The 14567-nt window shown below is 32.1% G+C and overlaps 1 protein-coding gene across 5 annotated transcripts in view; it reads right to left on the bottom strand.

The window, feature by feature from the left end:
* Positions 1-699: 699 nt before the first annotated feature.
* The window catches only part of LOC6038058 (C-terminal-binding protein), a 116537-nt gene continuing 102669 nt past the window's right edge, over positions 700-14567 (bottom strand). Inside the window, exons 5-8 of one of the 5 annotated variants that reach the window (XR_005276580.1) lie at positions 9986-10126; positions 9261-9467; positions 8684-8865; positions 700-2997 (exon numbers count right to left, since the gene is read on the bottom strand). Coding sequence is in view for 3 of the 5 variants with exons in the window: in XM_038248688.1 (XP_038104616.1) it covers positions 8746-8865; positions 9261-9467; positions 9986-10126 (468 nt within the window). In the remaining 2 variants the exon portion in view is untranslated. Of the gene's footprint in view, positions 2998-7195; positions 8001-8683; positions 8866-9260; positions 9468-9985; positions 10127-14567 lie in introns of those variants that run through there. The other 4 variants (XM_038248688.1, XR_005276581.1, XM_038248689.1 and 1 more) reach the window with 4 other exon arrangements.

The raw sequence follows: 14567 nt of genomic DNA on the forward strand, positions 1-14567 counted from the left end.
TGATACTTTTTTTAGGGAACTTGTTCAGAAAACTGTTCTCTACAATGCAATTGATTCAAAAAAAATTCAAAAAGTAGTGGTGTAACATGGTAGAGGATTGAAAATATAATTTTGAGAGCCTATTATGTAATAAACAGCGTTTTAATGAAATTATCTTTGTTTTGCATTGTTTAATACTCAAATTTGTATCCGGGCAAAATGTTGCTGTATTGTCATAACAAATTATGCAAAGAAAAGATTTGTATTCGGTTATTTTGGTTCTTCAAGCTTTGATTCTGGAGTTATTTCAAAGAAATCAAAAAATCTGGTGAATTTGGATTGGAATTTTTTTTTATTGAAGGTCAAATATTGCTCAAATGAGTAAGTTAGAGCCTCGTTAGGCATATTTATTAGAAATTTGGTAGCTTTTCTTAATTTTCAGCGACTTTTCTGAATAAATATTTTATAAAATCTTAAAAAAAATCTTTAACAAAAAGTTGCTTTTGTTACCCTAGTTAACAGCCACTAACCGGATGTCAAAAGAAGAGAACAGTTGAGTGTTAATGATACACTTTCGAAACAGGAAAAGGGAAATAAATAGAAAAGGCACAGAAAAAGGGCCTGTGGAAAAGGGAAATAAATCTGCGCATCTGTGTATAAGGTTAAGAGCGGACTAAACTTCAAAGATGTGATATCTTAATAAACGAAAAAAACGATATATTTTTATTACTTTTTACCCATTGCATTTTTTTATTTGTATGCCTTCCTTTCAGATTTTGCTGTCCCATTTACACAGAAGTTTTTGTTCTATTTCCTCCTCATTACTCACAGGTTTTGCTCGTGTGTGAATGTGTGTGGGTTTGTGTGTTCTCTGTTGATTTCTTTTCTGCCTCAACATATTTTTTGCTTCTTCTTTCAAATGGTTGCACAAAGGAATGCATTTTGCTTTTACTTCATCTTTTTTATATTGTTTTTTTTATTAGTTTTTCGGCTGTTGTAGTTTGTATGTTTCATTTCCTCAACACAACGACGACAACGAATGCCCAGCTCACACTACCAGGTAAGTAAATCTAGTTTGTTGTGTCCGGAGCAGCTTCTCTTATCTTTTCAGAAGATGTTTTTTTTTCCTGCACACACGCACAGTTTGGAGGGAAAACTGCTTTCCTTACTGGATGATTGCCATTATGTGTTCGTGTGTGCGGGTAAAAGTTGGCTGCGTGGTTTGTTGTTGCTGTATTGTTTATTGAATTTCTCTGTAGTTGCTTTTGTTTGTTTTGTTGTTTTTTTTTTTACTTAACCAATTTCACTTACATCCTTAAAGCATATGTGGTTTAGGGGAGTGTTTTTTTTTCTGTTCTTATCAATTAGTTTAAAATTTGCTGCTTGGTGTTTCTGATTGCACAACCTTGACACTGCTTTTTGAGCCTTGCGTGCCTTAGCACGCTAGGACACAAAGATGAAACGCACCGCGAGTGATTCGTGGCGACCGGGGAAGATGCCAATTGACTTTATTTTTATTTCTGTTTACATTTGTACCTAACTCAATTTCGAGCTGCTAGAAGAGATCAGATTCGACTTGGTTTCGAAAATGCACTCGAAATATGGCACTCTCTCTCTCCCTCTTTCAGTGGAACATTTTGATTGTGTGCAAAAAGGAAGCAAGATAAATGTTACCTTCCTCGTTTGGATTTCTATTTGAAGGGTAATTTTCAAGAGCGTCATCCACTGGATCGAAATCGCGCGTGATCGTGCGTTTCAACTCGTTTCAAAGGTTGCAATCAGAAAACGCAACGCTCTCCCCTATTCTGCTGTCCGTGTTTCCGCTCGTCACGTTTAAACTAATTCTCTCGCGCACACGCTCTCTCTCTCTCACTCACTCTCTCCCGCCCAAAATTAATCAGTTTCCTCTCACGCGTTCAAACTCTCTCGCTCTTACACACGCGCTTCTAAGTTCTGCTTTTACTTTTTTTTGTTTAACTTTAATCCCTACGTACATTTAAAAATAAAAGGAATTTCTGTTCTTCTACTTACAGAGAAAAAATAAAAAATATAATCCAATTATCGTTATCATTAAGAAGTTAAAAACAAAAAGGAAGCAATTCTCATTTTTTAAATGTACCACGCTACAACGTATAAATGTGTATGTCTGTGTTGTTGTTTAATCCAGCTCGGGGTTTTTTGTTTCGTTTAACTTTTTGTCGAAATAGATGTATACCTTTCTTTGTTTACTCTCTTGGAAGCTGAAACTATTCTTGTTTTTTTTTTTCATCTTTTGTTAGATTGTTCTTCTGTTTTGTTAGTTCTATGTTCTGTTTGTGTTGTGGTGTGGAACCCTACGCAGTAGTGTGTTGACTAATTTTTTTTTTCATCTTCTCTTCAAAATCGTGGTGGTTATGTTTAGTGGTTGGGTTTCTCTGCAGTTGTATTGTTTTTACACCTGTATTTTTACATAGTTTTCTCTTACACAAAACTATTTTGTATTACTTTTTAGTGTTTTTTTTTCTTTCTTATTTTGTTGCTGGTCGCCCTCTCACTTTTACTTATATACTTTGCTTGCAGTAACTTCGCACATCTTACTAATAATCATTTATCTCACATTTTTTTTTACTTCTGCAATGTTTGTATCATTATTATCGATCTTCGCGCTCTCTTTCGCTCGCTCTTTCTCTTGCTCTCTCGCATTGTGATTCTCTCATCTGCGCGCTCAATATATATTTGTTTTCATTTATTCTCTTGTGTTGTTTTTGTATTCCCTCTTACTAATGTATTTTTTTTCCTTGTGTGTTTCTGGTTTTAATCTGGCTTAAACTGAAATAAAAAGTTTCTTTTTTTATTTTTTTCTCATTTTCGCACAATTCTATCTCTTTTTCTCGCTCTCATTTTACGTCAACTTGTCAACCTAATCGTAAGTCCGTACACATAATAATAATAGTAATAAAGTTAATAATGAAACTAATGTACTTCCGACGGTTCCGGCTTAACCGAATGATGATTACTTGGATCGGGGGCACTAAGAGGCTGCGCGCGCAACGTTCGGAGGGGTTCGGCCATGATGTGTGTTTCCGTCGTGTGGAGGGGCGGAACGAGGAGACGTTGAGAGAAAAAGAAAGAAAAACAAAGAAAATGGCGCGTTAGCGTCAAGATCGGTTCCCCGGGCCAATTTTTTCCAACTTTGAGAAAAGGTTGGCTCTGATTTTTGGAAGCATCAGTTTTTGTGTTTCATTTTTTATAATATATATATTTTAAATGTCGTTCACAACATCGGTAACCACTCTCTACTGCACTAAATCGCAAAAAGTGAAGGAAACGAATGAATACATTTATGAAACAACGTAACAAACTAGGTGAGCTTTTTGTACAATGCTTACGAATATGTCAGTGTTTGAATGCTGTGCGTTTTATTTTAAATTGATTTTAACTTTTTACGCTTTGCTTATGGAAAACTTGTGTACTCAGAACAGTAGTAGGTTTGACTAGGATTTGTCCCCAGAATAATACTAATATTTTTAATGTGTGAGTATTTGACTAAGTAGAGTAACCGTAATCTGACAACGAAACAACGCAGTTACAACATATAAATGGCGATTTTTTGTAAGTGTCTCACGGAAAATTATCACATGAATTTTTCGATATGAAGAGTATTTGGTTTCTACTACTGCTAATCCTCCTCATATCAAATGGAGCCTAACATTTCAAACTCAAATGACAGTTTACATAAGATATAAAAGGGACACACTCTTGCTTAAAATAGTTATGTGCCCTAATGAAATGGCAAGCACGAAATATGAAAATTTATTAGAGGAAGTACGATGAAAAAATCTCCGTCGAAAGAGATTCAACAAGCACTCTGAGAGAAAAAACAGAGAGAACGAACCTCTCTTTTCCCTTTTGTTCACTAATACATACACATGTGAAACGTCATACGCAGCTAACTACACTCCTCAAGCCAACGATGCCAGATTATTTCATGGGAGATCTGTATTTTCTCATAAATAAATCTGTATCATGTCAAATTCGAAGCCACAGGACATTTTTTTGAATTTTTAACAGTAGATTTAAGCTTTTTAATCATATTAAAGCATAATTCAATTAATAAATTGTTGAAATTTTTAAATAAAATCATTTAAAAAAAATCTGTACATACAGATTTTTGTGATTTTTGGGATCGAAAAATCTGTGTAATACAGATTTATCTGTATATCTGGCTGCCTCAAGCGGTATAGAGATCTGGCAGCAAAGACACAAGTAGCGTAAACCTATTTTTTTAAACGTGTTTTTAGTCAACATTTTCAAAAAAAAAAAAATATGCCAGATTCCAATTGAAGAATTCGACGACGTTTTTTTCGCTAGGTTCGCTGTTGTTCCAGCGGTGTTCGGAATGACAGCCCCCATATAGTTTGAGCAGTTTTTAGGGAAAAATCGCGTTTATGATGAAAAATCAAGCATTTTCAGAAAAGTGGGAAATTGCAAAGTGTGTCAATTTCGCTAAAGATCATAATGCGTGGTGATTTGTAGTGATTAATTGTGACTGGAATTTTATTAAAACGATTTTTCTAAAAAGATGATCGATATTTTGGATAACTTGAGTTAAATGTTGCAAAAGTTAAAAGTAATGATGAAATGTTATGTAAAAGTGTTTAAACTTTACTTCTCTTCCCCTTTGACCAAAATATTGACCTTAAAAATGCATTTTGGTGATTTTTTGGATTTTTTTGGAAAAATTCGTATAACTGGCAATTTTTTGAGAAAATTATTGTTATTATGCTGTAATATGACTCTAATAGTTTGTTCTATCAATAATACACATATAAGGAGCATTATCAATCAAATAAATCATATTTAAATCAATTTTTCAAAAGATCTTTTTGGTAAATTTGAGGAAAAAACATGAAAAATTAACTCAGCCCCTATGATTTTTACATCATTCGATTCGTTTATGCGATTGCCACACTTTACAATGACTTTCATCGACGTTAAAAAATATTTGAAGGAAATAAAAATCAAAAACTGCAAAAAAAAAATATTTCCAAACACGCTGTCATTCCGAACATCGTTGCGTAGTGCTTCTAATCGCCACCAGGATGCGTGAACATTTCTGTCGAATCTCTCAATTGAGAGATGTTCGGAATGACATCGTGCTTGGAAATATTAGTTTTTTTTTCCAGTTTTTGATTTTTATTTCCTTCAAATATTTTTTAACGTCGATGTAAGTTATTGTTAAGTGTGGCAATCGCATAAACGAATCGAATGATGTATTAATCATAGGGGCTGAGTTAATTTTTCATGTTTTTTCCACAAATTTACCAAAAAGATCTTTCGAATAATTGATTTAAATAAGATTTATTTGATTGATAATGTTCCTTATGTGTGTATTATTGATAGAACAAACTATTAGAGTCATATTACAGCATAATTACAATATTTTTTCAATACATTGCCAGTTATTCGAATTTTTTCAAAAATTTCCAAAAAATCACCAAAATGCATTTTTTAGGTCAATATTTTGGTCAAACGGAAATAAAAGTAAAGTTTAAACACTTTTACATAATATTTCATTTCATATCGATCATCTTTTTAGAAAAATCGTTTAAATAAAATACCAGTCACAATTAATCACTACAAATCACCATCATGATCGTTAGCGAAATTGCCACACTTTGCAATACCCCACTTTTCTGAAAATGCTTGATTTTTCATTATAAACGCAATTTTTCCCAAAAAAACTGCTCAAACTGTATGGGGGCTGTCATTCCGAACACCGCTGGAACAACAGCGAACCTAGCGGAAAAAACGTCGTCGAATTCTTCAATAAGAGAAATTGTTTTCAGCATTGGTTTACCGAAAACTCAAGTTTTAGAGCTCCAAATTTTTTTGTTAATTGTTTTTAAACGAGTTTTGCAACTCGATAAATACGACGAGTGCTGAAAAAAACGAGTTTAGCGACTGTTTTACTGCCTCACAACACACGACGTGTTTGGTCAACTAAAAAGCGAAAAAGTGTTGAAAAGTTTTCGCCCTTTTCAAATGTTGATCTAGACTTTTAGGCACTCATTTGAGTGCTGAAATAGTGGTTTATGCAACAAGTTGCAAAAAGAAGATTTTTTCAGCACGTGTCGTACATTTATCCAACGAGGTTCACCGAGTTGGATAAATACGACAAGTGCTGAAAAAATCAAGGTTTGCAACGAGTTCCATACAACATTTTTTGCATTTCTGAAAAACACACATTGAGTGAAATTATAAGTCGATTGTTCATGTATTTGTCAACAAATCGTTTAAATAAAAAAAAATGTTGAAAAGTATTACTTTTCAAAACTAGTGCTGAAAAGTTCAACTTTTCAGCATCCATTTCAGTGCTGAAAAGTAGAACTTTTCAGCATTTGTTTTGAAATGTGTTTCTATTCGATTCTGTTATTTTTAGTAGATAAAAGTAGGCTGTTTCGTCACGCGAGAATGACAGGAAAAGTAGGAAGTTTCAAGACGGAATTGCAAAAAGTAACTTTCATCAAGGTTTAAATCGTTTTAAACTTTTGACGAAATACAGCATATGAACAATGCTTAAACTGCTATTTTAACTGCTTTATTATGATATTATTATAATATTTTACAAAATCCAGTTTCTTCTTAAATACTAAACTTTGGAATCATCTATAAAGATTTTTTTTAGAAAATAGTAGAACTTCCAAATTTGCCATATAGGTGAAAAACAAAAATGTTTCTATGGATTTTTCTTTAAAACCCTTACAAAATAGAAAACAATAATGATCTTATTATTTTTACAAAATTGAGAATTTGTGTAAACATTAATGGAGAGTTAAGCACCTACAAATTTGGTGAAACCAACTCCAAATAACTGACTTTATCGTGCTTGCTATGATGTTTAGGCGGGGCCAGATAATGCCCAATGACACCGCAATTGGACCGAAAGATGCTCTGTTATTTTGAAATAGATCACTTTGAGCAGTGCGAGGGCTATTTTCGGGGCTGCGATAAGTTGTATCAGCATAAACGAAGCCTAATACAGTTTACACTTTTCGATAATTTCGTAGCCGGCCAGCGGATATTAGGTTATAGTTGGTACCATAAGCACAATCATCAGAAGTCAAAATCCATATTTTGCTTTTTTTCTTTAATATTTTCAGTTTATTTAGATTTACACGCTGTGGTCGTGGTTGAAGATTCGGATGAAGAACAAAAAATACAATAAAACAGTCAATTGCGTTTTGCGTATGCTTTATTGTAGTCTAAATAAGAAGAAAAAAATGCCACGAAAGTGCACGGGGTACAGTGTTTATCGAAATCGACTTTCTAGTAATTATCGTTCAAGGAAATCGAATTTTACACCTATTTGCTTACGAAATGTTAGAAATGATAAGATTTATTAGCTTTTTCTTTTCTCCCTTAAAAGTACTGTACCAAGTACAGTGTTGTACACACTAACGATCATGAACTACTTGTCTACGTCGAATCTGCGTTACTCTCTCTATCTCTTTCTTTAGTCCTCGAAAAAAAAAGTATTACTGTTTGATGTTTAAATCGCGAAAGTGTGCTCAAAACGAATCCAAACCATGCTCGGCGCGATTCGATCAATTTCGTACCCTAAAATTGCGCGTGTTTCCTCCTCGTTTTGCAAACCGAAACGAAAGCAAAAGTAAATCCGGCTGAGATGAGCGATTCGATGAGTTCCAGCGACAAATGAGAGTGAGTTAGGTTAAGTATGTCTGTCTGTGTGTGTGTGTGTGAGTGAGTGACTGCGAAAATGAGAGCGGCGCGCATCCTCCTTTCCTTTCGCGCGCACTACTGATGGGTGGTATTTGAAGCTAAACAAAACAAAAAGGGACGATTATCGCTCTTATGCTCCCTTTTTAATTCCTCTCTTTCTCTTTCTCTCTCACTCGCTCTCTCTCTCTCTTTTTCTTTTCCTCCCTCTCCCTACACACTTTGACCAAGCGTTGGTGTTTGGCCGTTCAAATTTAACGGTTGCTAGTTGTTGTTTCTTCCGAGAAACAGTGAGACGAGCTCTGTGGAAGAGGCAAAAATATGCAAAATAGGTTTGAAAGTGTTCTTTTGATTTGTTTGGGGGTGGGGGCATGAAAGTGGTCATTGGTAAATGGTCTTTCACAAGTCATCGCTAGTTTCCCAGTACACAAGTGATCCATAGGCGCGCGCGCGCAAATGCCATCAACTGGCAGTTTCAGCACATCGGCAACAGAAATGGGGGTTTTCAAAACAACTGTGTGTGTGTGTGTTATGTGGGTGTGAATGTTGACTTGAACAATTACTATTGCTTTGTCGTTGGGCAATAGCAAGTGCTGAATGTGTGTGTTTGTGGTTGCGGTAAAATTAGTGTTTAAGAAAACCAAAAAGCAATAATAAATAACATGTTTGTGTTAGTAGAGAAGTTTGAACATTTTTTTATACATTTAGTAATAGAACAGGAGTTCATGCCAAACAAAAGGTAGATTTAGAAATATGTTTAACAATAGCCTAATAGACAGATAAACAGATAAATATTTAAATCAAAATTTGTTTGAGGCAAAAAACACAACAAAAAGAAACTAATCAAGTTGAAACACAACATTCACACAAACATACGTTTACAACCACACAGCTTGTTTCAAAAGTGTTCGTGTTGCGTTTTTCAACTAACTGTTTGCATTAAATGATTTTGGTTTTAGCTCACTCGTCTTCTGTGTTAACATACCGATTTGCTGACCATAGAATGATGTGGGGTTTGTAGTAGTATACCTTGTGGTGGTGGCGCCGTCACGCCGGAGACAGGTGGTACGGCGACAGACGGTGGCGGGGGACCGCTGGGGGGCCCGTGCGATCCTGCACTGTGCGGGGCCTCGAGCGGGGTTGTACTATGGGCCTGCTGCAGTCCACCTGGAGAATAGCCGCCGGTTTATTTTTGTTTTATACGTTACGATTTTTTTTTCTAATGCAAGTGTATCAGTTCATCATCCATCAAAATTAGCGCCAGACGTGGTGCCAGTCGGAGAGGAGCCAGACGGCGGGGCCAAATAACGCCGGGGGTCTGAAATTATTCTTCCAAAATATTCACTTGCTCTGTATTCAGTTATGATTAGGTGTTCTCTTAGCAGCTGAACGTCTAATCGTTGGTACTTTTTAAGAGGATAAGGAAATTCTCCACGGAAATGTTTTGCCCTATGAAACATGTTTATACATTTTCTCGAATCGACACCACGCCGGCACAACTTTTTGATGAATTCAATCGACAGACCCAGCTTGCTAGTCCTAAACCCTGTGTCGAATCTTACCTTCCGAGTATCCTCCGGCGCCGCCGCCGTCGACGATCGCAGGAAGTACTCCTTGTTGACGCAGTTCCGCAGACAGTCTGGGATGTTGCCGATGATTGCCCGCCGGATCTCGCTGGCCGCCATCTCGCGCAGCTCGGTCGTGGCCGCCTCGCTGTAGAAGGCGGCGTGGGGCGTACACAGCAGGTTGGGGGCATCTTTCAGGGCACCCTTTGATAAAGAGGGGGGGAACAAGAGAGGACCGTTTGTTAGGAGTGTTGTGGGTTTTACTCTCGATTGGCACACGCCATAACCCACAAATGACTATGATAGTGACTAGTGTTAATGGTATTAGTTTTTTTTTCTGAGTCTACAACACAAACGCACACAAACTAAATACCTCCTACGGCTAATCCTAGCAATGACAGTGTATGTCATGTATGGAAAGTGTTAGTGAGTTACGACTGTTAATGGCTTAGTTCGTGTTTTACTCCATTTGGATGAGAACTTGACTATGAATTGCGTGATTATGTATTTTGTTACTCAACAGTGATTGCAACAAACATAAATATGATCAAATGAGCTGATGGTAAGCTTTTGTTACGCGATTATTCTCACTTTACTTTTCTTTTCGAAAAAACAGCAAAACAAAAAAAAAAACATAAACAAAGACTGGAGAATTCTGCCACAAACATGAACCAACAACAGACACATAGAGGAAAGGTTTAGAATCTAGTAGCAAAGTAAACCTGAAATACATTGTATGGCTCATTCTCATGAACGTCCAGCGCGGCCGCCCGGATTCGGCCCTGCTTGAGCGCGTGGGCGAGCGCCTCGTCGTCGACTAGTCCGCCGCGGGCTGTGTTCACTAGAAATGCACCGGGTCTCATCTGAAAAAAAGAAGAGGGAAAACGGAAAACTTTGTTAATTGCGTGAAATAAAGTGACTTAACAAATTTGCTCTTAAAAGAAAAATTTTGAGGGCTTTGAGAAAAAACTGTTATCGAATCGTCTCTACAGTTAACTTTACGCAGTAGGTCTGGCCAATAAAAAGAAAGACGCAATCAGGTTATCAATTGTTTACATTAAACAAAATGCCAGTGTTCAAGAATTTTGCAAAAAAAACTTGATTGTATTTTTTGTATTTCATCATTTTAATGAACTTTGTTCATCCTTATGTCCAAATAAGCCTTTTTGCTTCATTAGTTTCTTCATACAAGCCTCAACACAAATTTGGGGGGCTGTCCATAGAAAAGTGCTATGAAAACATTAGAAAATCTGTATTTCGAGAAGGAATTTTTTGAACGATTTGGTGCCATTGGCATAGTTTTAGGTTATGATTGGACTATTCAGTAAAAAAAATATTTACAATCTAAAAAAATAGTTTTCATCAGTGTTCCCACGAGCCTAAGCCGTCGGCTAGGCTAGGTTCATTTTTCTGGTTCAGGTTCACACCACACCTCGATGTTACGGTGTAACCTTTACTACGTTGTTACAATGTTACGGTGTAATGAATGTTGCGGTGTAACAATGTTACGGTGTAACGAATGTTGCGGTGTAACAATGGTACGGTGTAATGAATGTTACGGTGTAATCATAGTACGGTGTAACGAATGTTGCGGTGTAACGAATGTTGTTGTGTAACAATGTTACGGTGTAACAATGTTACGGTGTAACGAATGTTGTGGTGTAGCAATGTAACGGTGTAATGAATGTTACATTGTAACATTGTTACAAAATAATATTTGTTACACAGTAGCAGGGGCGCCGACTCTGGGGGGGCACGGTACTTTTTGCTCCCCTAAAATTTGGCTGGGGGGGCAGACCATACATTGTGCCCCCCCAGAAATTTTGGAAGAAAAATATTCTTATATCAAATATAAAAAAAAAGGAAATAATTGAAAATAATATCTAAAACATAAATGGAACATTGTTTGACACACGGATAGAATTCTTGTAAGCGAATCCGTAAAATAGTTCAAAAACATTTGTTGTTTTCGAAATCGCTGAAAGTTTTTGAACAAAATCGTTTACAATTTTCTGGATTTAGATGCATTATTTTTCTAAATCGACATCGTTTTATCTATACCACTGTGCTCTCTAGGAAAATCAGTAAGCTTAGTACAAGAGCACAGAGGCATTAGTGATTCTAAAATTCTAAAATTCTAAAATTCTAAAATTCTAAAATTCTAAAATTCTAAAATTCTAAAATTCTAAAATTCTAAGATTCTAAAATTCTATAATTCTATAATTCTATAATTCTATAATTCTAAAATTCTAAAATTCTAAAATTCTAAAATTCTAAAATTCTAAAATTCTAAAATTCTAAAATTCTAAAATTCTAAAATTCTAAAATTCTAAAATTCTAAAATTCTAAAATTCTAAAATTCTAAAATTCTAAAATTCTAAAATTCTAAAATTCTAAAATTCTAAAATTCTAAATTCTAAAATTAAAATTTAAAATTCTAAAATTCTAAAATTCTAAAATTCTAAAATTCTAAAATTCTAAAATTCTAAAATTCTAAATTCTAAAATTCTAAAATTCTTAAATTCTAAAATTCTAAAATTCTAAAATTCTAAAATTCTAAAATTCTAAAATTCTAAAATTCTAAAATTCTAAAATTCTTAAATTCTTAAATTCTTAAATTCTTAAATTCTTAAATTCTTAAATTCTTAAATTCTTAAATTCTTAAATTCTTAAATTCTTAAATTCTTAAATTCTTAAATTCTTAAATTCTTAAATTCTTAAATTCTTAAATTCTTAAATTCTTAAATTCTTAAATTCTTAAATTCTTAAATTCTTAAATTCTTAAATTCTTAAATTCTTAAATTCTTAAATTCTTAAATTCTTAAATTCTTAAATTCTTAAATTCTTAAATTCTTAAATTCTTAAATTCTTAAATTCTTAAATTCTTAAATTCTTAAATTCTTAAATTCTTAAATTCTTAAATTCTTAAATTCTTAAATTCTTAAATTCTTAAATTCTTAAATTCTTAAATTCTTAAATTCTTAAATTCTTAAATTCTTAAATTCTTAAATTCTTAAATTCTTAAATTCTTAAATTCTTAAATTCTTAAATTCTTAAATTCTTAAATTCTTAAATTCTTAAATTCTTAAATTCTTAAATTCTTAAATTCTTAAATTCTTAAATTCTTAAATTCTTAAATTCTTAAATTCTTAAATTCTTAAATTCTTAAATTCTTAAATTCTTAAATTCTTAAATTCTTAAATTCTTAAATTCTTAAATTCTTAAATTCTTAAATTCTTAAATTCTTAAATTCTTAAATTCTTAAATTCTTAAATTCTTAAATTCTTAAATTCTTAAATTCTTAAATTTAAATTCTTAAATTCTTAAATTCTTAAATTCTTAAATTCTTAAATTCTTAAATTCTTAAATTCTTAAATTCTTAAATTCTTAAATTCTTAAATTCTTAAATTCTTAAATTCTTAAATTCTTAAATTCTTAAATTCTTAAATTCTTAAATTCTTAAATTCTTAAATTCTTAAATTCTTAAATTCTTAAATTCTTAAATTCTTAAATTCTTAAATTCTTAAATTCTTAAATTCTTAAATTCTTTAATTCTTTAATTCTTTAATTCTTAAATTCTTAAATTCTTAAATTCTTAAATTCTTAAATTCTTAAATTCTTAAATTCTTAAATTCTTAAATTCTTAAATACTTAAATTCTTAAATTCTTAAATTCTTAAATTCTTAAATTCTTAAATTCTTAAATTCTTAAATTCTTAAATTCTTAAATTCTTAAATTCTTAAATTCTTAAATTCTTAAATTCTTAAATTCTTAAATTCTTAAATTCTTAAATTCTTAAATTCTTAAATTCTTAAATTCTTAAATTCTTAAATTCTTAAATTCTTAAATCCTTAAATTATTAAAAAAAATAATTCATGTATCATAATTTTTAAATTTTCGATTTTTTTAAACATTGAATTTTATTGTTATTTCTAAATTTCTGATGTTTTAAATTTCTGGTTTTCTGCTTTTGATTTCTTAAAAAAAATTATCTCTCAGATTATTTTTATACTGTTAATTTTTTTTTATTTTGGAATATTGAATTTTATGTATCTGTTATTTTTTTTCTAAGTTGCAGATTTGAAAAATGGATGTTTTATAAATGTGTATTTGTATTTTTAAATTTTTGCTTTTTCTTTTGTTTTTATTTTTAGAATATTTGTATTGTTAAATTTCTAAATATCTGATTATTTTTATTATTGACTGTTACCTACTTCTAGAAAATAAGTGAGAATATGCCAATTAGAAGGAATTCGCCTACCAAACATATAAAAAATTCCCCCCAATCAACATTCTAATCACGTTTTAATAAATTATCTTTTTCTTAAAAACAAAATGAAAACAGATGAAAAATAAATCGTATCACATCGTAATAAAATTATTAAAATTCGTGATATACAATAAACTTTAACATCTAATCGCCACTCTTACCTATCGATTTTGGAAAACAACCGTGCCCCCCCAACATTTTGGACTAGTCGGCGCCCCTGCACAGTAGCATTATTGCTATGGTTTTCATTAGCCTGGTGAGCCTGGCTTAAGCCATGGTTCATGGTTCACTGAACCAGGATTGAACCACAAAGAGAGGTTTAAGCCGAACCAAGTTTATAGGTGAACCTAGCCTAACCGGTTCATTTGGGAACTCTGGTTCCATCTTTGTCTACCTTGCAAAAAAAAAATCGAAAAGCTGAGAAAATTAAGAAAATTGTTGTCAGAACAACGACGATTTGTCGAGTGACGTCCAAGCGAAATTCGGCATCAAAAAGAACGTTAATGGGATGAAATAATCGCAAAACAGTTCATTTCGCTTGCAAACTTTCTTTACCCACGAAAGAGATTCTAAAATTCTATAATTCTATAATTCTTAAATTCTTAAATTCTAAAATTCTAAAATTCTAAAATTCTAAAATTCTAAAAATCTAAAATTCTAAAATTCTAAAATTCTAAAATTCTAAAATTCTAAAATTCTAAAATTCTAAAATTCTAAAATTCTAAAATTCTAAAATTCTAAAATTCTAAAATTCTAAAATTCTAAAATTCTAAAATTCTAAAATTCTAAAATTCTAAAATTCTAAAATTCTAAAATTCTAAAATTCTAAAATTCTAAAATTCTAAAATTCTAAAATTCTAAAATTCTAAATTCTAAATTCTAAAATTCTTAAATTCTTAAATTCTAAAATTCTTAAATTCTTAAATTCTAAAATTCTAAAATTAAAATTCTAAAATTCTAAAATTCTTAAATTCTTAAATTCTTAAATTCTTAAATTCTTAAATTAAAATTCTAAAATTCTAAATCCTTAAATT

Source organism: Culex quinquefasciatus, chromosome 1 (genome assembly GCF_015732765.1).
Source record: "Culex quinquefasciatus strain JHB chromosome 1, VPISU_Cqui_1.0_pri_paternal, whole genome shotgun sequence".
Taxonomy (NCBI): domain Eukaryota; kingdom Metazoa; phylum Arthropoda; class Insecta; order Diptera; family Culicidae; genus Culex; species Culex quinquefasciatus.